This window comes from Stegodyphus dumicola, chromosome 1 (assembly GCF_044657685.1).
Source record: "Stegodyphus dumicola isolate Sdum_Otavi_A_Nest chromosome 1, ASM4465768v1".
NCBI lineage: Eukaryota > Metazoa > Arthropoda > Arachnida > Araneae > Eresidae > Stegodyphus > Stegodyphus dumicola.
The window spans coordinates 158186883-158210850 of record NC_140768.1 but is presented as its reverse complement, the minus strand read 5'-3'; the positions used below and the strand labels follow the sequence as shown (position 1 = coordinate 158210850).

Below are 23968 nucleotides of genomic sequence, written 5' to 3'. Positions count from 1 at the left end.
GTGATAAAAATTCACCATACCTAAAAATCGTCTTAAACTAGTAAATGACTTTGGTTCTCGGAAATTTTTGATGGCATCAACTTTCGTTGAAAGAGGTTTAAGTCCTTCAGCTGACAGTTGTTAGCGATATTTCAGCCTCTTCGGATGGGTGAGTTAAGTTTGTGGCATGAATAAGTGCATCTTTTAAGATCTGGAAGGCGTTTCTTCTTTCTGCCGTCCAGGTTATTTCTTTTCTGCAGTTCTTTTTAATACCACTGAGCAATGTTGTTAAAGGTTGTTGCAGTTTCGCACAATTTGGTATGAATCTGTGATAAAAATTCACCATACCTAAAAATCGTCTTAAACTAGTAAATGACTTTGGTTCTGGGAAATTTTTGATGGCATCAACTTTCGTTGAAAGAGCTTTAAGTCCTTCAGCTGACACTTCGTATCCCAGGAATGCATGTTTTGTTTGACCAAATTTACACTTTGGCGCATTAATACACAGGCCATATTCGTTTAGTCTCTCGAGGACTGCTCGTAGATGTTTTTGGTGAGTTTCTTCATCTGGAGAGGCTATTAGAATGTCATCCAAATAGCAAAACACGAATTCTAGTGCATTCAACACACTGTTCATGAAACGTTGGAACGTTTGGGCCGCATTTCGTAGGCCAAACGTCATGAATGGGAACTTGAATAAGCCAAAGAGAGTGAGAATGGCCGTTTTCGGTATATCTTCTTCGCGAACTGGAATTTGTTGGTACGCTCTAATGAGGTCTATGGATGAGAAAACTCTTTTTCCAGCTAAAATGGAACTGCAATCTGTTAAAAATGGGAGAGGGTATCTATCAGGAATCGTGACGTTGTTTAACGCTCGATAGTCTCCACAAGGTCTCCAATCACCTGATTTCTTCATAGCGAGATGTAGTGGGCTCGACCAGTTACTTTTGGATGGCCTGCATAAACCCATTTGGAGCATAAATTCAAACTCCTTTTTAGCCGCTTTAAGTTTCTCAGCTGATAGTCTCCTGGCTTTATCGAAAACTGGTGGACCTCTGGTTTCGATATAATGTTCGATGTTATGATTTTTAACTTTATTATTAACTACATTCAGTTTTAACAAATCCGGAAAATCGTTAATGATACGTTTATGTGGATCATTTACGGCATTTAAAATCGGAATATTATTATTGTTATTTTTAAAACAAGCAGATCCATTGGTTGTTAAGAATGTAGTACCATCAATCAACTTGCGATTTTTAGAATCTACCAAAAGGTTAAAATTTGCAAGAAAATCCATGCCTATTATCGGTTTGTTTACGTTCGCAATTACAGAAGGCCATGCGAATGATCGTCTGAGTCCAAGATCAAGCTTGAGTAATTTTTGGCCATATGTTTTAATTTTCGTACCATTAGTAGCAAAGAGTTCTAATTTTGAGATTTTTTTATCTGCAGGCAAGGGAGGAATGACAGAAATTTCTGTCCCAGTATCTATTAAAAATTGGGTATGCGATTCTTCGTCGCTGATGAAAAGACGACTCAGCTGCACCCCTTGTCCCTCCGTCGTCAATGAGAGACGGGAGTTAGTTTTTCGGGCTATTTGTCTGTGATGTTGATGAGTAGTTGCAGGGTTGTTTACGCTTAAATGACTTATCACCGAATTTTTTATGATAGTAACAAATATCACTAAATCTGTTACCACTATAACTTCTATCTCGTAATTTGGATCCGTTACGACAATAGAGACGACTGTGGCGTTGCTTGTTTAAAGCAGAAACTTGTAAGCTACTTGTGAGATTACGCATCTCACATAGCAATTGAGATGGCTTTTTGTCACCCAGTTCTAATTCACTCAGTAATTTTTGGGTTTTTTGAGTCTCTGAATCAGCATATAATGAAATTAGTCTATTTTTAATTGCCTTATATTTATTATCTTGTGGTGGACTTAGCAAAATATCAGATACCTGTGACAAAATATCGGGTTCAATGAAACTTATAACATAATCATATTTTCTTTTATCTGCATTTATTTTTGCATTTCTAAATTGTGCTTCTAGTTGAATAAACCATATTTTAGGATCTGGCTTCCAAAAAGGAGGAACTTTAACGCTTACCTTTGCGACAGATGCAGTTGTTGCTTTTAATTTCGGTTTCGTCTTCATCAGCCATTGTAGAATTCGATCACGCAGGGATGCACCAGTGAAGTGTCTGGTGTGCAAATATAGAAAAATAACACTTCTCTTACTCCAATGGAACTAATATTTTATTCCTTACGAAGTTATAGATTCTTATTCATAATATTTATTTACATTTTACATGCACGTAGAATCGCGTGACAGAAACCCGAATTTTGTTTACTTCGTTCTTTGTGGAGACTAGAAAGCGTTGCCATTCCGCTTTAACTAAATTTAATTAGAAACTTGACGGAACTGAAGCGACACTACACTAATTTAATACTCTTTGCTTGATAAGCAAACAGCAAACATAATAATATTTGAGTACGTATCCCGATCTGCTGCTACGGATAATCCCTTAGCAGGGAAAAAGTATCACGCTGTCCTCCTAGAAGAAGTACGTAATCGGAAGACAAACATAACTTGGTGTACCATAATAAACTGTTTCTCCCCGTTTTGGCGTTGAGGTTGTTCTCCGAATCTTATCCAAGAACAATTGTAATATTAGTTACATTTAGTTTATACAGTTAGGTTTAGCTAACAAATGTGAAATTCTTTTCATATAATATACATGGAAGTTTTGAATTCTAGCAAATATTATATGATTACAAAAGCCAACGTATTCACATTTATATTTATGCTATTATTGGAGTTGTGAGGAATCGTTCTGTTTCTACCCTGCGGATGGCAGCACTACCCGGAACTTGATTTCTTTCGCCAACGCGAAATGCATTCTGGGAGATTTTAGAGAATAGAACCTCGAGATACGAGCACCTTTATATACGAGAAAAGTGTGAGCAAAAAATTCTTATCTAAATACGAGCATTGACTCGAATAACGAGCAAGAACCCAGGCTGTTGGTATGAGCGGCGCCGTTTCCCGATCCAGGTCGACTCGGGGAATCCCCTCTCAGATCACTCAGAGTCTTTGATCTACGTGTTTGAGCGCTTGTAAGTTAATTGGTTTTTACTTTTAATGTGAAAAAACGGATTTAATGATGCCTCACAAGAAGATTATTGTCTCAGATAGTGCTGCAAAGGAAAAGAAGGAAGCTATGGCCGTGGAAATTAAAAAAGAAATCATAGATAAACTTAACGTTGTGTAAGAGTAACGGAATTGGCGAAGACTTACGACCGTTCGACTGCATGATTCTGAAGAAGAAGGAAGAAATTAAGGAAATTGATGTAACGAAAGGAGTTACTGTTACTGTCAAGCACCGCCTAAACTCCCAGAAGATGTTGAGAGGCTGTTGTTGGTGTGGATTAACGAGAAGCAGTTAAGAGGCGATTCGGTGTTGGAAGCATCTTATGTAGTCAGACAGACAAAATAGACAGATGTCTTGTGTTGCACCCGCTAAGTCTTTCTGCTCCGATGGGAGAAAAATCAAGCATAGGTGCGAAGGAAAGGTATATAGAAAAGGGGGAAATTTCGTATTTCAGAGGAAAGTGAAAAGGAACTTTGTATATCTTATACGAGTTCGAAAGACCAGGAAGAAAAGATGGAACAAAATAAAATTAAAAACAAATGGCCCAAAAGTAATGGAGAGAAAATTTAAAAAAAGGGGGTCCTATAGAAAGAAAAGTAAAGGAAGTGAGAGGATTTTCTTAAAAAAAAAAAAAAAAAGATTGTGTCCATCAGTGTAATCAAAAGGGGAGGAAGTTGTTATCATTTACATTAAATAGAGTCTTCCAGGTGTGTGTAATGAGTGTTTTGTAAAGCTGAATAGATGTGAAGATGGGGGAAAATTAATTAAAAAATAATAATATTTTGGGGTCCAGTCACATAACAGTATAAGCCTAGTTTAGAAGCTAACTTTTGCTATGTCAGGGAAACTAAAAACTAAAATTAAAAAAATTGTTAATTAATTTTTTAACATGGGAAACAATATGTTTGCCTCTACCTTGAGACACAGTTACAAAAGACATATAATATCAGACAAAATTATATATTAACTAAAGTAACATCATCTATTGCGGTTTCCAACGTATTCATACATTATTCAGAAAACAGCATCAGACAAAATCATGAATCCATACAGTGTGAAACATATCAGCAAAAATAAATAAGTAAATAAATTACAGAGTTTATATTTTTATTTTAATATTAATTAATTTTTTAAAAAATTAAAATTTTATTTATTTATTTATTTAACCGTCATAATTTATTAAATTTGTGCTAGTTTATCAAGTTGAAGCACACTGTATATGCTTTTAATTTAAATAGATAGGAAATATAGATTAATCTTTGTCTCTCATATGCGGAAGGAGCAAAACCGCAAATCTATACATTCATCGAGGCCCAAGATCGTGTTTTTTCCTTCTCGAGAAATTCCTCAAAGGGGCCCCGAAGGGTAGTGCCAACAGACGACACTGCTGATAAGGATAGCGTCCCTACAAAATGGTAAGCAAAAACAAACAAACAAAAAAAAAAAAAAAAAAAAGAGAGAGAGAGAGAAACCACATGATTTAAAGCAATTACTTAGTATTTAATGCCTGAATATAATAAAATGAGCATAATAATAAACATAATAATAATGTGCAACGATGTGCAATGGTCAAGTAAGCTCATGACATTGAGCACTCTGACATGTTTCAGTGAGAATCAAATTACATGAAGTTGGTCAAAAGTGAATTTGTAATAATCATTAGAGATCTGATAATGCCAAAACTAATCAAGAAATATGTGGATTTCTAAATTTTAAGCAAAGAAATCAGTTTTTGTTATGATTCAGTATCGAGTTCAAAACTATGTTTTTAAAAAATATATTAGAATAGAAAATAAAGTTATATTAAAATTTTTTCATTCATTTTCTCAAGATATTTATGATTGTATGTTGGTTTTCAACAATTTTTCTTTGATTTTCAATACAAATTCTTTGATTTTCTACAGATTTCTCAAATAAATTGTACATCTGAGCTAATAAATTGGAGATATTTTTTTGAGTCTGAATGATGTCCTTTTCTTCTTCTTCAATTTTCTCCATTTCCTTTCTTTTCCTTTTCTCTCTCATTCTTCTATTTCTGATTGTAGAACCTGTATCTAAAAATAAAAAAATTTTAAAATTATCATTTAAAAATTTAATATATAATAGATAGTTTCCGTTTTATTTCAACATGCTTGTAGGATTCCCCACTGTGTAATTCTAAGTTACAGTTGAAAGTGTAGAATCTTAAGAACTAGGAAGCGAATAATCGCTTGAGTTCGTGAGACAGTAAATAAATTTGGAAAGAGTTAAAAGACCCTTTATTATTCAAATAAGATTTAACAGAACTCTGACTTAAAGTTGCACAATACAGCTGACACTCGGGCTTCAATTTAAAAGATTAAGAAATAAACTAAATTAAGAGTTGGCCCCTTAATGCTAATTGACTGCGAAGCTATCAAGGGCCTAAAGTACGGCCGAGCATAATAATAGCTTACGAGAGAGTAGCCTAAAAAGGCGGACGTGTGCTAGCCAGAATATTTGGTATCTCTTCTCACTAAAACAGTAGAACTTCGCGATTAAATACCGCTCTTCCTCATTAGCATTGATTCTAAAACTACGTTCTGGCCGGAAGTGGTAAGTTGAAATTAAGAAGCGATAGGAAAGGAAGTTTAACTCAAAATTTAACTGTTCATAAAATTAACATAATCCTTACATGCTTATTAAGAGAAGCTATTCTTAAATATAAAGTGAAAATTCCATGAAGGCCTATTATGACATATTTCCCAGCAATATTATGGATTTCCTTCACAGTCTTGCTACCTGATGGTAAGTGCCTCTAAATAAAATGATATTGCTGTTTATCTCTAAGCCAATCAAAGAAATTGCCAAGAAGAAGATGTTAGTCTTCTGATCATGCCATCAACATAGAAAATACAAGTACCAGTAATCCTCAATATTATTTAAACTAACATCGTCTGGCATAGTTTTCATCGTTAGAAGTAATTGCTGTGATAAGTTTTACTGTTCATATTATATTTCCCTTCACATTTAGAAAACATCTTGCAGAAAACAAACAATAAGTTACTAGAAGAGTTTTAGATAATTTTTAGTTTACAGCATTTATCTCCTTCCTATAAACAATAACATACAAATTTTAATATTAGAAAGATCTTTCATCTGGAAAACTGACATCTTTGTGTCTTGGATGATAGTTATATAATTTTCAAATGAATAATTTAAAAGCAATAGAAACACTTCTTAATGATTAATATCTGTTTTATTGGTTCTTTCTGATTATCCACCTACCCTCCAAAAAGTATTCATGCACAGAATTATATATGTGACAAACCATAATGTTGCCAAAATTTTTTAATGTGCAACATGCAGGCAGCAGATGTTCATTTCAGTTCATGCATATTTCCATCTTCTGGATTCAACAGTAATTTTTTTAATTAATGTTTTTGTATATAATACACTTTTTTTCCTCACAATGAATTATAAGAGGATTGTTGAGTTTGCTGGCTGATGAAAAAGAAAGTGTCATAATTTTTTTTCAAATTTGCATACTACACTAATTTGAATACTATATATACTGTACTTCTTAAATGGTAGAATTTTACTTACATGCTAGATGAAAATTATTAAGAATGTGAGCCAGAAATTGGTTTGAAGATAGCTATATCTTGTGTACAACAGAACTTTTTACCTTAATATCAATTACATAAGTAATAATTATTTAAAAAATGGATTACCAGAGCATTTAATTTAGAACATTTCACATATTTTCCCCTCCCCCTCCTGAATGTTATTAGTGAATTTCATAAGGGCAATTTATTTAAAACAAAAATAATAACTTTTACAACAAAAATAATAACTAAGTTTCCTAAAGTAAATTTAGGGGGGAAAAATGAGAAGAAATCATATGAAATAAGTATGATTTTGCTCTGACATATTTATACAATCAGAGATAATTTTTTATTTTGCATAATCATAAAATGGCGATAATCATAATTAAAAGATAGCATATAATACCAGTAGGCATTTCATCATTCTCTATAACTGCAAAATTTTCATTGCTTCCATCAGATATTCTGTAACTGTTTACTGAAGATGATCCCTGAAATATAATAAATGTTTACAGAAACAGACATACCTATTATATAATGCAGTAACATATTAGTATCAGTGTAACATGTTTTGGGAGCTTGGACGCATCTGTTCCAAGAGAAAATTCAAGTGATAATAAGATGGATAATGAAGCTAATAACTTTCAGAAAGTTGACAGAATCAAAACTATTATACTATGCAGCTTTGCTCTTTGACTGTTTGAAAACAACAAAGTGAGTGAATCAACAAAATAGATATTTTATCTCCCATAAAAAATTTCAAAAATATACTACACATTACAGAAGAGACACAGTGTCATGTGTATCAATTTTACCCACAAGAGATCCATAGAAGACAGAAATTTAAGAAATCATAATTTTTTTGTCTATAAAATGTTTATTCAAATGCAAACATGAAATCATAATAATTGCAATTCATCAATTTTTACATTTTAAAAAGATTTATAAAAATGATTAAAATTTTGAAATACTAACCAAATTTTGTTGAAGATATTGTGGTCTGCAATTGTCATCTAGGAAAGGAAAAAAAAATTCTTAGTAGAACATTCATCGACACACAACTATTTGAAGAATAACAGAGAAAACTTCTAAAATTATGAATGTAGGGCAACATCATTTATCATAATATGCATTGATAGAAACATACTGCAATATTAAACGTAAGCATAGTTAACAAGCATATTTCAGTGATGATTTACATTTCCTAAAGAATTTTTAAACTTTTGAAGTGCACAAATATAATGATACTTAGCTCATGCAAACAGATACGTATATCTGTACCCTGTGGAAATTATTTGAACTACGTAAAAATGTAATTAATATTTTTATATATTTATATCAAATTTAGATAGCAATATATAATTAAAAATCTGAGAATTCCATTCTTTCAGAATTCTATCACAATTCATTAACAGTGTATTTTTAAGAATGGTTAAATGCATTACATTATGTACTTGCATACAAGTAAGCTGTGGTTTGGAAAAGTCTGAATTTTTTGGCTAACGTATTCAAACACTTACCATTCAAGGAATGTGGCGTGAAAACTAATGCTGTATTCTAAAAAAATGAAAAAAAAATACATATATAAAGTTATTAAGAAATATTTATAATAAATATTTATGTTAAGAAATTATTCTACAAAAAAAATTACAAACATATTCATGATTATTTGAAAATAATGGCACTAGCACCTACCTGTTGGCTTGGAGTATGTATCACAGAATTTTCTGAAGCTTCCAAAAAATAAAATATTACATAAGACAAAAAAATTTTACAGCAAATGATTTCAAAATAAAAATTTAAAAAATATACTTTTAAAATGAGTTTTAAATTTTAAAATTAATTTTGTAACAACTTACTATTTCCTTCCAGTTTTCTTTGTTTCGGAAGATAAATAAATTAGTATATATTACTTAATTAAATTTTAACTATACAGTAATTGAAACTTTAGAAAACTTAAAAATTATTTGAAATTTAAAGAATTAAGGTTTTCTGCAGGAAACTGGAAATCTGCTAATGCAAACCAGCTTACACACTTCTTTAAGTTCGCAATTTGTATTATCAATAATAATAAATGGTGTAAATAATAAATATAATAATGTAATAAATGGTGTAAATACTGAGATTTAGCCAACAGTAATACCTACCAAACTCGTTAAAGTAAATATTTGGGAAAAAGTGCAAAGTGAATCTGAAACTGGCATATTTTGAAATAGTTAGACATATATAAACATTTATTATCAGAAATGGAAAACTAATAATGAAATTTTATTGTAGCTTAAGTAACTTTTTTCCTTCAGTGAAAGGCCCTCCAGCGGGCGAGCGGTAAAGTCGCTGAACACTGTTAGTTCGGCCCGAGGTTCGAATCCCGCGAACGGGCTGGCTGCATGGGTGTTTTCGTGGTTTTCCCCATGTGTAACGTGTATACGAGCCAGTTTCCCTTAGAAAGTCCTCCACGAAGGCATCCCTCCCCTTAGGCAGATAGCCCTAGTGTGCTTTGCCATAATTAAATACACCCCACCACACCTTTCATTGAAAAACAAATCAGAAATTATGTTTTATAACATATTATTATTTCAATTTCAGTATCAAGGTATTCAAAAACTGCTAGAATAAAACATATTTTAATACATGACACAGGGAATTAAAAACATTTTAATGTTATTTTTCTAAAAATCATAATTTTAACACATTATCTTTACATTTTTGATAAGGCAATAACATTATTACATTTGTTAAAAAAATGTCATGAAATTCACAAACCACCAGAATAGGTTTGAATTACGACAAACATTAAATAATGCTATCTGTTTAAAGAAAGGAAAGCTTTCATGCAGGATCACAAATATTCTTATAAATTAAACACACGCACACACACAGACACACACATATATATATATATATATATATATATATATAATTCTTCTGCAGGGGAAAGCCCACTGGGTTAGTCTATTTCTTATAAGGTCCATGTTGCGAGATGGCAAAAGCGTCGCATCTGAATTCGCTTTGCTAGGCTCAGTTAGGAACGCCCTACTGCGATGAAAAAACTGCGATTAGCAAAGCGTCGCACTTGAATTCGAAGTCTAAAGGCCCGTCCACACGAAGACGTTCTCGACGTAGTTGACGTAACTTTTTGACGCCGGCGTAAATTCGCAGGACGTAGAAGACGTAAAACTGAGTACGCTCCTGTTCAGCTTTTTCGCCCGCGACGCGCGCGTATAGGCAATAGCCGACCGAGTTCTTATCACGTGTCATAATCAGAAAACCTTCTTGCTTACCCGTTTCAATATGGCTTCAGAGCCACACAGAGATGAGTTTTTGCTTAGAAATATAACTGTATATAGCAATAAAATAATCAGCATTGTTCACGCCATCTTCAGATTTCTCAAACCGTACATATTAGTATACATTTAAAATTCTCATTAAAGGGAAAACTGTATACTTATAAAGCAATGATCCGACCAGTATATCCATATGCTTCACCTATTTATAACACCTTTAGTAATAGGAACCTAAATAAATTACAGTTTCTACGAAATCAAAGTTTCTGCCTTACAAAATTCTCCTTTATTATTATAAATATTGGCTATATCATGTGTAATAAAAAGCTCTATAAATATCCCAATATTAAATACACCAAAAACTAACTTCAGCAATATAATAACTTCTAAAATAAAGCAGTTAACTGTGAAAGAGTATTCAATAAAATACAATTACGAAATTTTGGAGGAAAGTTACAACTTGTATCATACAGCAATCATTTATTTAAGTTTAATTAAATTACCTTTGCAGCGACTTCTACTTGTTACATTATTTTTCACAAATACTGCTATCACAGATAGCTGAGTGGTCAGCGCGCTGCTTTGGTGGCGGAGGAGTGGAAAGGTGGCAAGTTCGAACCTCAACCGTAGACGGTATAATTCAGTTAGCTTTTCTCATTTTGAAACGTGTTTCTTATATTTAATCATGAATCATTATATTCTTATTTTATCTATTATTATTGTTTTCATTTCTTATTTTATTCAATATTATTATTGTTTTTAATTTAGTTTAAAAATGTGCAGTGCAAATAGAAATCCTTATGTAAAAATATATCTGCATCTCTTTATCATATATCATCTATAAATTCTCTCTTTATTTTTAATTTATTGCATATTTTATCATGCACATAATTTCTCATAAACTGTCCAAAGTTTGAACCTCATTCTAAATTAAAAAATAAATAAAAAGAAAAACAAAAGACCAAGGGAGAGCGAGTTAAAAAAATATGAAGTTGATTTTATTATATGGTGGATGGTGTATATAAAGAGAATTAAGTAATTTAATTCTCTTTATATACTGTATTCCAAACCAATTTTATAAATCCTAATTTTCATACGATATAGAATCTGCAAGTCTGTCAAACTGGTCGATACTCATCCTGAAGGAATTAAAAAACAAGTAATATACCCCCCCCCCAAGAAAAAATTAAGTCAATTCCTACTTAGGTCCACAAAGAAAAGTTTAAAAATACAAAAATAAATAAATAAATAATTAAAAATACAAACATAATTTTTTTTAATGTGAAAAAGCTGTATCAAGTGTCATTCACTGCAAGTTTAAAAAATTGTATTTGAACTTGAGTGGATGAATAAAAAGCATTTTATGTACTGAAAATTTGAACAAGATATAGGGAGAGTGTGAACTAATAGTAGGAATTTAATAATTCCAGATATTCCTTTCGCAAACAAGGCAGTAAAAAAAAAAAAAAAAAACTCTTTGAACAGGTCGCTCTAAATAAATCTTTCGGACCCATTCTTGCCATTTTTTGCGGTTTTGCCTCTGCTTAATAATTGCACATAATAATAAAGTTTCAGCTATTAAAAAAAATCATCTGATTCGGACAACTTGCCGCAAACATACAGAAGAACAGCGAAGTAATAAGATACAGCTCTGTTGACGCTATATTACAGCGTCACGTGATTTTTGCGCAAAATAATTCTATTGGTTAAACGCACTCTTCGCAAGCGTACTCGTTTGGACGCTTTTATAGTGATAACGTAAACGTAGCGTTCGTCAGCTACGTTTCGAGCGTACTCGTGTGGACGGGCCTTAAGGTGGTGCGAATAGCATCAGCCCTTCGATGACAACACGTTTGATTTTTCGCCCAGCGGGCAGAAAGACTTAGTAGGTCCAAAACAAGACAGCTGTCTACTTTGTCTGTCTGTCAACTTTGCTCATGTGCTAAATGACGGGACACGTTATTAACCGGACCTCTTCTCGCTCCTCCCACTAAATGGAACCCTCTCATTGGTTATAATGAAAGTCAATCAGACATGACGTTCAGATGAAGAGTTTTGTCTCCGGGCTACTAGAAGAAGTACTTTATGTATGTCATAGTAATGAAGAGCAACTCAAATATCGCCAATTTGTCGTGATTTTGGGATCTTCGCGCATTTTCTTTGTTCTTTACTGAAATTTTTTGTTCGTATGCAGACAGAAATTTTCCATAAGCTAATCACTAATTTTAATGCTTTAACGTATTAAACGCTATTTTATAAGGAGAAGCATTTACAATATACTCTGAAATATTTTTTAATCACTTAATACTATAACAATAATTCGTATCACTGAAATAATTTTTCAGTATTTCCTGAATTAAGTTTTTATCAGGATCATCAAAAGTCTTTCGATATGAAGCATGGTTTATTAATCTTTGAACAAATGTAGTTTCAAAATATTAGTCGTAATTTTATTTTCTAACATCTCATAGTTAGATCTTTTATAATTTTGAACTTACGTTATCTTTTCTCAAATAAAATTCGTAAATTGTGAATGATCAGAATAGCTATTACTCTACACCAATTTCAGGAGGTTTTTATAACACAAAATAAGTATAATAATAAATGTTTAATAATTTTAATTTATCTTAATTTAATTTGATCTGTTTTTATATTGTAACAGATTTGCAACAACAAAATATCCTTGATTCAACTTACTTATGTAAACTTGTCATTGTGATATATAAATTATACTTTATAATTGAGATTTTCATCAAATTTCTATGCACCTCATACAACTAGTTAATAATAAGTAAATGGTGTATCATGTTGTATATGGTTAAACTTTGTAAAAAATTAAGAAATCATATTGCATGGTTTCAAATTATGTATAAACTGTTTAAATCTCCTTTAATTAGCAAATTAAAATGGTTTGGATAAATTTATGTTACTTTTGTTTTGGATAAGTAATTATCGTTTCTTTTAGAATTTTCTGTTCAATAGCTCATTTTAATAATTAAACATATGTTTGATTTGGATCCCATCAGTGGCCAAGCAGTAAAGTTACTGAATACTAATAGTTTGACCTGAGTTGGATTCCAATCGAAAGGGTTGGCTACATGAGCATTTTTGCAAATTTCCAATGTGTAACTTGGATACCACTCTAGAAAGTCCTCCACAAAAGCACTCCTCCCTTTTGACAAATAACACTCACATGCTTGAATTATGCACTCACATGCTGAAGAATTTTCTGTTGAATAGCTAGCTTCATTTATAAAGCAAACTGAACTATGTTTGATTTGAGATTAATTAAAAAATGAAAGGCAACTAAAAGCTAATTATCATTTTTTTTAATTTTTTAATTTTTCTCTTCAAGTTAAACAGCAAAATACAACTAATAAGTTAATATAGTATAGAAACTAATACATAATGATCATACTGGGTATTTTCTGGGCACTTGATATAAGAAATACAAAAATAAACTGTTGATTGACTCCATAAAAATAAACAGATTTAAAGATTTTATTCCAGTTATTGAAAAATTAGTATATATATTGATTAAATGTGTGCAAATTAAAGATTAAAACTTTAACGTGCAACTGATTTAATAGCAGAGTAGGTAACACTGATTTCTTGAATTTATGGGTTCCTGTGCTAGGCGAGAAAATGCTGACATCCTTAGCTATTTATAATTCATTCTAAGGAAGCATTAGATCTTTGTATAGTTAATTTTCTTTTTAAAAAAATGTACATTAAGATGGTAAATAATGATTTTATGTTTCTACTGGGTTACTAGAACTTGTATTTTAAGGTTATTTTAGTAATGAAGATCAACTCAAATATTACCAGTTTGTCCTGATATATTCTTTGTAGATGTATTCTGTTCCTTTCAAAATGTTTGTTGATCATTTACTTGTAAGATAGTTATAAAATAAAGTATTTTCTCCTGTCCTTCCACATGTCTTCATGATGTAATTGAAAACAGACTCGATGCATATTCTAGAGTTTCAGGGTTCCTGTGAGAACATTGCACATTTTTCACACCGCCTGCTTCAAAATAATCTAATGATGTCACATAGTACTTAATTGTTCAAAAGCTAGTCAATAATTTTAATGCTTTTTGCCATTTTGTAGGGAGAAACATTTATATTATAATATGAAATATTTTTATAATCACTTTAAATTATTGAAAAATTAGTAATTATATTTGCTATTTAATAGCTGATTTAATAACAGAATTGTTAGTGCTGTGGTTTTGTTAATTTTGGTTCCATTTCCAGCTGAGGAGATGCTGATGTCCTTAATTATTTATAATTGATTCTAAAAAAGCATTAGATCTGTGTGCAATCAAGTTTCTTATTCAAAAATGTACATTAAAATGCTAAATAATGATTTAATGTGTCTGAGTTAAATTATAAAAATAATCCAATTTCTTTGTGATGATCTTGCATTTCATTATTAGCTTAAAATGTATTATGACATGGATATGTATTAGTTTACTACTCACACATTTAAAAAATAAATACCTGAAAACTTCCAAAGACTGATATAATTAAAAGTTCAAGATAGTGTGGTATCTTGATATTGTGCTTACATCAAAATTTTAACTAAGCTTTACACATTTGAGCAATATAATCACAAATTAGATAACTGACCTAAATTTCTGTAACATAGCATTTAATGATTATGAAAAAACGACTTAACTATCTAAAGATAAAAATTACCTTTATGGCTGGTATTCTATTTAGGATCCAGAAAAACCACAAAGCCACCTTTACGGCTAGCCCATTTCTAATGTTTTCAATGCACTTCGAACTATTAATGTGTGGATGGAGAACCCCAACATACTGATTTTTTTTGCTCAAAAGACTTCTCCTTATCTAAGCAATTAAAATTTTTCTAAAAGACATATATTTCATACATAAAATATCAGTAAATGACACATTTAAGTTTATATATATATATATATATATAACATTTTAATGAACACTATATATTATACTTAGGTTCAAGTCATAGAATATCTAAATATTAATTCTGTTTATTGATTTAGTCCCACACGTAGCTGAGTAGTTAAGACTGCTGAATGCTGGAAGTTTGATCATAGGTGAAAGTACTGGCTGTATGGTTTTTCCTGTGTGTAACGTAAATGTGAGCCGTTTTTCCTTAGGGGAGGCAGATAGCCCTCGTGTTCTTTGCTGTATTCAAATATCCTAATCTAAACTTTTATTCATTTTTTTCCATTTAGTGAATATGGCAGAGATAGTTATAATTCTTATGTATTACAGTGCAAGGATAAATTGTTGTTAATAAAAATAAACAAATAAGTTTCATCTTTACCCTCCCCCCTGTGTGTGTGTATGCATGCATAAAATTTTGATTTTTCCATCTAAATTTGTTTTTGCGTTTAATTATTAAACTTGAAATGCCAGTTTAATGCCGCGTATGTAACTCAAGTGCATTTTTATCCAACCACAACTTTTTTTTTTTTCTTAACTGCAGTGTGTGTACAAAACTTATTTCATTTTACTTTGGATTCACTAAAATTTTTAATTCGATACTGCCATTTTACCTCTGCAAGATGATTGTTTTCAGAGATAATCAAATCTTGAGCTTATGAGAAAACAAATCACCCGTGGTAGTTCTAAATTTTTTTTACCTTAAGGAACAATGTAATAAAAAACATGAGAATTTCTTAATCTTTTTCTTGAATCTTCATTGGGCTACATTTTGTTATTCTATTGAAGTATTTATCATCCTTGCTGCATAATACAGTCAAAAGTTGTTAATCCGGACTCGTCGGGACTTCGGCGATTCCGGATTATCGATTTTTCCGGATTATAGATCATCAGTTTAAAGCTGGTAAGATGGCATGCAGAAATTATAAAATTAAAAATATGAAACCGTAATTTATGAAATAAAGAGCAATTATTATCTAAAGGGTATCAAAATTTACAAAAAGAAAAAGCTAAATATTTATTTGTTAACTTTATTAAACATTTCTTTCAATGTAAGTTGTTTAATATGCTTCGTTTCATGTGATAATACTTTGTCTTTAATGCTATTAAACAGACATAATTTCTAGTTTAATTACAAAGTTCCGCTGTTCAAATCCTATAATTGCTGTGTCGAGAATACCGACTAATTTGTCAATCGAAATTTTTTCGTTTTGAATAACCTCTGAGTCACTTTCTTCACTATCGGAAGCGAATTATAATGACGAGGAACTTGATTTAAATCATATCAAAGATCGAGTACATCGAGATGAAATACTACATTTAGTAAAGAATTATAAGCCAAATAAAATAAAAACATCTGCCCTGAAGATAAGGATAGTGCTGACAGATCAACTTCCAATTCATTACGCGCCGTGTCGTTTCCTTTCCGCCGCAGAGCAGCGTGAAATTGATACACATATTTCGGAATGATTAGATAATCAAAGGATATGTCTTTATCCATTTTTTGCAGCAATTCCACTTTCTGTTTAATGGACTTCGAAACATACTTTTGCTTTGTAGATCCTTTACATATTAGTAAATATATATCGGAAATTTTGTTTGACATAATCGGAAGTTCAAGCTTACTTTTAAAAAATTGCTCTAACAGTCTGCAAAAAATAATAAGCAGGATTCAATTCGAAGATTAAAGAACAACGCAATCTGCAACATTAACTGAAATAGATAATTAGATAATTTTAGCGTATACCGTCCGTTATACATTAAACGCGCATGCGTAAACGTATTATACGCATGCGCACATGTATATTCGCGGCCGTAAAGGTCTTACGCGCACGCGTAAACGCCTATGCGCAAGCGTGAACGCGAAGCATACGAAGAAAGTTTTTAGCTTTGAGGTTCGGATTATAGATCATTCCGGATTATGGGTGTCCGAATTAACGACTTTTGACTGTAATTGCCAGTTTTCAGAAGTTATAATTCAGTGTAGTGTAATATTTAATTTATTTTTCACATTAAAACTTAAAAAATAATGAGCATCCTTTTTTATATCTTTATTTCATTTTGATTTTTATAATAATTAGGAGATAGAAGTCTTCAAAGGAATATAACTGCAATTTGTTTTAAAATTTATTAAGATCTATAAAGAAGGCAATACAAGAACATGTCATATATGCATAAGAATTTTGGTCCTTGCTCAGTAGCAAGAGGCTTAAAAAAGGAAGAGAACGTTCTGACTGGCTTCCCAATGTAATCTAAATATCTTCAAGATTTTGCCATCAAGTAACTTCCTGAATTCTAAAAATTACGTCACCTGTACTTCACCAGGTGACTAGTCCTGTGTTTTAGACACTATACACTGACAATACTGAAAGAGAATTGTCATTTCATTAAGCTCCAGAGTTTGAATGCTGTTTTCAACTTTGAATTAACAATTTATTTTATTAATTTGATCTGAAGTGTATGAAATCGGGAAAATTTATCTTATATTAAAATAAAAAAAGAAAAACAATATTTTTATTTGCATGCATAAAAGACCTGGGCAGTTTGGAAACATACACTAAAGTTTTAGCATTTTCCTAAAATATGATTAAGTAAAAATAACCTCGACTTTACAATATCCTGATTTAATGAAAAATTTCATGAATTATGTCACACTTTGATTACTCTTAATTGTTTGAAATGATATTTTTGCATACTTAATTGACAAACTTAATGACTATAGCACAGGGAATTTAAAAAAAATTACTGAATTTAATTCAATGAACTTTTCATTAAGTCACTCGTGTGCAAAATTAAGAAAATTTGCAAATTATGTTTATTTTTAAGAAAAGTTTTAAATCTAAGGTACTAATTATGCCGCCAAAGAATTATGCAAATATTCAGAGTCGAATACGTAACCGTACATGTGCGTATCTGCGGAGCTATGATCGTGAAAAGAATGTCAGCGCACGAGGGGTTATCAACAATACTGGATATTAATCTGCATTGTGATTGCACCTGTATGTATTTGTGTATATTTGATATCTCCTTTTTTAATATCTAAATTGTATTACACTTCATTTGTATTCTTATTTCATTGTCCCTTTGCTGTGTATATCAGAGACTTCGAGGATTTTTTCCTCCCTCCATTTCATGTGTTCTATAACCACTAGTTGGCACCACATTACAGTAAATCACCTATCTGCATGTTGGAAAATTTTTTATCACCAGTTCGGACTAGCATCCACTTTTGCGATGGAATCAAAGAGTTAAATGCAATGGTAGCCACAGTAATTTGCTATAGAGTTTCGCCGATTACGGTGTGTATGTATAAAGCCAATGGCCCAGAAGAGTTCTCCCAGATTCGGGTAAAAGCCAGTTAGTTACATGCCTGTTTCAAAGCCACGCTCGGCGATTAACGGTAGATTGTCGCCAGATCAATCAGAAGCGCAGGTAGTTAAAGAGCTCAATGTGACACCCAGTGTCGTCAGCAATTTATGGAAACAGTTTCAGGACTTTGAAAAGTTCAACCAAGATCCACAACCAAGGTCCAAAGCCGACCAAAATCCACAACGACGATTGAAGCTCACTATTTGCCTCTTTCAGCGCTGCGACACAGAACTGCTACAGATTCACAACTCTCACCTGAGCTCTATGCTGCCGCTGAAATCCGAGTTTCACGGTTTACAGTTGTCTGAAGGCTTCATGAGATAGGGCTGTATGCCAAAAGACCTGCTATTTGCGTTCCGCTCACTTCAATACACAGACTTCAGTGCGTGCTTTTTACACGAGCCGAGATATGCCTGGCCATTGATTCTTATTGTGCCTGCATCTGGAAAGAGCCTGGAACACGATACCATCCCTCCCTCATCATGAGAAAGGATCATTACGGTGGTGGAGGTGTAATAATTGGGTAGGTATTATGCTGAACGGCCCCACACCTCCCTTCATGTGTTTGACAAAGGCTTTCTGATTTCTATGAGGTATAGAGAGGCAATCTTAGATCGTATGTTTCAGGAGCGCAGTTGGTCCGGTGTTCCTGTTAATGGATGACAAAGCTCGTCCACATAGGGCTCAGCTGGTCAACAGTAACCTGGAAAGTTAGGATATTCGCCACCTGGCTAAACAACGCAACACCTAACTGAAATAATATATCCCTATAAAGCATGTCTGGGACGCTCTTAGAAGGGCAATTTTCCCCCTTCCAAGAACCATCCTGGAGTTGAAAACTGTCTTGTTGCAGGAATGAGACCGACTGCCATAAGGGCTCTTCATCTGCGTCCTGTCTAGTATGCCGTCACGCTACACGACCTGTCTGGCTATAGAAAAGACCTTACCTCATATTAGATCTTAGAGAGATGTTAATTTATTTTACCGATGTTTATTTAGAGCTTCATTGATAATCATGAGACATAAAATGACTTGGAATGTCACATTCCTTTCTCTGTTATAAATGTATATTCATAGCGTAATTTTAAAATAATTCATATTCAGCGATTTTAAGTGATTTACAATAAATTTGACAAATGAACTCCTGTGTAAATAGAAAGTTTAAGAAACATTAATGAAGTTCTCCTGTATTTATGTCTTTATTCTAAACAACGCAACACTTAACTGAAATAATATATCGTTAGTTTCGCTTTCAGTTTCAGGATAGTTCTAAAAAATTATTTCAAAATTTTAAAAAATTAACAGTATTCAGGATCTTAACCTGTTTTTGAGGTGATCCTCTTTACTTCTCAAGGTTCCATATGATTTCGATCTTGTGCGAAAGTGATTTTCAGTACCGATATTAGACTTAGATATATTTTGTTCTTTTCAGAGATGGACGCAACTAGAGAGTTTACTGCATTTTGTTTTATTCCGTCACAAATAAGGTGATGAACGATTTCATCACGTTTGAATATTTGTGAATGATTTTATGTTATGCCCTGTTAATTATAATTAAATAAAGGGAAACTTTTTTAAAATTATTTCGTGTGATATTTGAATATGATGCAAATGTTATGCCATTTTTTAACCATATTTAAAGACAATATATCCACAGCTAACTTTTAACAGTTACCGTTATTGAATCTAAGAATCTCTAGAAACTATGCATTTTCGTCTCAAAAATATAATAAATAATGTAACTGTTCAATAACAGACTGACAATACTTTTTATAAATTTTAAATAACTTTGAATAATTCGTACATTTATCAGTTAACCAGATTTTTAAATCGCTATAATTTAAACACTTTTTTTTAATATGCTTGGCACTTTTTTCATTTTTGGCATTGCGAGCTTGGTATATAACATTATTCGAATTATCGAAAACAGTTTTAAAAAATTATATTTGAGAATGCAGGTCATGATATAAAGAATTATCGCATTTGGCCTTTGCCTGTTCTCATGACTAGCACGTCCAGCTGTCATGAAGACCAAACATTAGCTTAGTCTTGCTGATTTTTTATGGCAGTTTATGTAGCACCAATGTGCGTAATAAAAAACTGCCCATTAAATTATTCATAAGTCAAATGAAACAGTTTACACCGTTCTTTTTAAGCTCTACAGATATTAAACTATGCACGATTAGCTAAAAAATTATTTTATTTTAGTAATTGAGTTTGTACATGCACTTTAACACATTGACTGCCATGTACATCATCGATGATTCATAGAGGCCTTACTTTTCGGAGCCATGCTCATCGAATGTGACTCAAATTTTGTGTTGTTTGAAGCTGTGTGAGTCATCGGTGCTTCACAAATGGATCAATTTATATGGTTAAAATTATTTCTACATTCAGAAAGTTCTTCGTATTCTTGGTTTCGGCTTCTGGAAGCTTTTTTTCATAGATTATTATCTGATTTTAATATAGATTTTGCTGCAATAAGTAATCATTATTTATGAAGTAAAACAACGAAGTTATAATTAAATCGGATTGTGTTGTTTATTGAAAGAATACAAGACTAGCGATATTTTTTAAGATGTTTACACATTCACTAAGTTATTTATTTTTGGTTATGTATTATGTTTTATTATTTGTATTGTAATACAGTATTTGTCTAATTTTACCAATTTTTCCTATTGAGACATAGAACTCTTGTGTTAATTTACAATGAACTGAAATGTAATAAATTTATTGTTTAAAATATAAATAGGATTTATATTTTAAACCTGTTATTTGTTTATCTATTTATTAAATATTCATAAAAATATATTCAGATTAGGTACTGAACTGATTTTTAGGATAAAAAAGACACGAAACCACTAGAATTTAAAAAATGATCCGACGGACTATTTTACCAGATTTTGCTGTGGCACTGTGTTAAATAAAGATTACACACCCACGTGTTAAATAAAGATTCTTTTCAAGTACCCTAAAAAACTTTGATTTTAGAAAACATCAATTATGTCCGTGAAGTATTTTATTTGTTATATTTATAATACCGCTGCCATAGCTTCAGCCATGGCATGCGAGTCCCCAAGAGCGAAATAATGATATATTTCATTATTTCGCTCTTTATTATCCATTAAAATGGGGGTATCCCCTCAACCAGAGGTTCATTGTAGCCCAAATAAGTCTGTAGAGTTCAAAAAAAAAAAAAAAAAAAAAAAGGTGAATTTGAAGATTTAATAATGTCCTTATTCTTCAGAAACACAATTTGGGTACAATAAAATTAAGTAATCATGCTAGAAAATTAATTTCTTTAAAGTTGCACAGTAAACACCACGTGATGCGAGGTGGCCAATAGCGAGTGAAGGAGTCACAAGACCGCGAACTAAAATTTTCACTGAAAGCAAAGTCTTTGCTTTAAAACATTACTAAATAAATTCTTGGTTAAATAAAAATAAAAGGTAAGAAATATAAGTTGCAATCAAAGTCCATAAGCTTTGTCAGAGCATAGTCCATAACGTAAACTGATCTTGAGTAATGAAGAGTAATAAGATACGTAAAATAAGTAGAAATAAAAGATATACACTGTACACTACCACCCATAATGCATTATGATGTATAGTTCGCGGTCTTTTATCTGTGGGTTCTTTAATGGCTAGGTATTGTGAGTTTTTCAGTTTTTCAAAGAAGTTGTGTGCTGTAGTTAGTATTTGATCATGAATCGGGAGAATTTTTAAACCCTTATGGATTTGCGCGTTCCGCACAAACCAAGGTGCATTTGTTATGCTACGGAGAATCTTATTAGGTAAGACGTTTTTTTTTCTAGCGTTCAATTTATCCGGCAGCTGCCCATGCAGGAACTCCATAGAGTAGAATTGGTCTGATGAGGGTGATATAAAGATTTCTCTTAGTATTCAGATTTAATTTAGATTTCCTTCCAAGCAGGGAGTAAAGAGACATAAACGCTGCATTAGCTTTATTGATGGTATACTGGATACCAGTACTTGAAACTGGTCCTTGAAATTTAAGGCTTTATCGACGTACACTCCTAGGTATTTATATGAGCTTGCTACTGGAACAGGTGAATTATCTATTTTAATATTGGAATTAACTGGAAATTTTTTTCTGTATCTGCGATATAAAACAACACAACATTTTTCTGCGTTAAGTTTAATTTTCCAAATTTCACAATATTTGTTGATTAGATTAGCTTGCATTTGGAGTTTGTCAAGACCATTTTGTGGATTTCTAGAGTTGGTTAAGATAACTGTATTGTCCGCATATTTATAAATACTTGAGTGTAGTGGGAAAGGCATGTCATTTATAAAAATATTAAAATAGTTCGGTCCTAAAACAGACCCTTGAGGGACGCCTCGGAAAATCTCTTTCTTGATGAGAGAATTTCTCCACATCTTTACTTGAAACGTGCGACACTAGAGATAAGAGTAGGTAAGTTTAATGAAGCTATTAGGCAGAAGGAAATTTGACAATTTGTGGAGTAAGCCAAGCATGCCAGACTCGGTCAAATGCCTTCTCAAAATCGAGAAAGCATGCTGCTACTCCATTCTTTTTTCTAAATTCTTGGGCGATAAATTCTACCAGGTGGAGTATCTGATGAGTAGTACAGTGTCCCTTTCGGAAACCAAATTTGTTCCTATCAATGCCAATTTGGTAAGTCTTGTACTGATGACACGTTCAAAAACTTTGCAGAGAGCCGGTAACAGGCTGATGGGTCTATAATTTTTGGCATATTTAAGGTCTTTTCCAGGTTTCAAGATGTCAATAATTATTGAATGCTTCCACTGAGAGGGAAAATAGCAGTGACGAATGCATGCGTTGAAAATATTAGTGATAAGTACTGTACATCTGTTAGGCAGTGCTTGTAGCCCTTCATTTGAGATATTATCAAAGCCTTGGCTTTACGTTGTTGATAATTTAGTGGCTTTATTATGGCTTTTAATTATGATAGCATTTTCGCCTCCTCTGTTGTGGGGGTCTATCCTCTCTGATAGCCATGAATTCTGAATCTGTCACAAGCTCGAAGATGTGTTTCATTGACTAACATGACATCAATGTCATGTTTTTGGAAGTCGGAGATCGGAGATCATCATTCGTTAAGTGATGTTCAACCCGATAGCCTTTACCACTACATGTTTATCCATACCCTAATAAGAGATGAGCTGAGGTTGTTGCTTACGGATACCGTTAGCATTGAAGAAATTAATTTTTATAAAGCTTTTGGTAGCTGAAATAAGATTAGGAATATTATGAATCGGCTTAAAATTCATAATCAATATTTGACAGATAATCAAAAACGGCCATGCCGACCTCTAATTTTTCAAATATTCCTTTAGCATTTTAAAATTTTTAGAAGAAATCTTTAATTTGTAACTTTAACCTCTCATAAAATCCTAATTGGCTAGTTTTCGATCCTTTCGGTTGGCTTTCATCTCTGGATGGCTGTTGCCAGGCAGGACTACGTTTAGGGATCTCCTTCGGATTGAGGCCGGGAATTCATTTTTGTCGTAATGGAATTGATTCTTCGTCGCTTCTATTTTGGCTTTAATTTCTTCAATCTGTTTCTGTATATTAAGTGGGTGCTTAGGGCAACCTTTAAAAGAAGAAATGTGATCTGCTCCGCAGAGGACACAGACTGGAGGTTTATCTTCATCATTTTTTGTTTAGG

The 23968-nt window shown here is 32.2% G+C and overlaps 1 protein-coding gene across 1 annotated transcript in view; it reads right to left on the bottom strand.

Annotated features, from left to right (window-relative positions):
* Positions 1 to 4623: 4623 nt before the first annotated feature.
* Positions 4624 to 23968, bottom strand: part of LOC146999363 (uncharacterized) — a 28725-nt gene continuing 9380 nt past the window's right edge. The window contains exons 2-3 of the mRNA XM_085821862.1: positions 7111 to 7195; positions 4624 to 5192 (exon numbers count right to left, since the gene is read on the bottom strand). Coding sequence (XP_085677988.1) covers positions 4957 to 5192; positions 7111 to 7195 — 321 coding nt within the window. The 3' untranslated portion in view covers positions 4624 to 4956. The remainder of the gene's footprint in view (positions 5193 to 7110; positions 7196 to 23968) is intronic.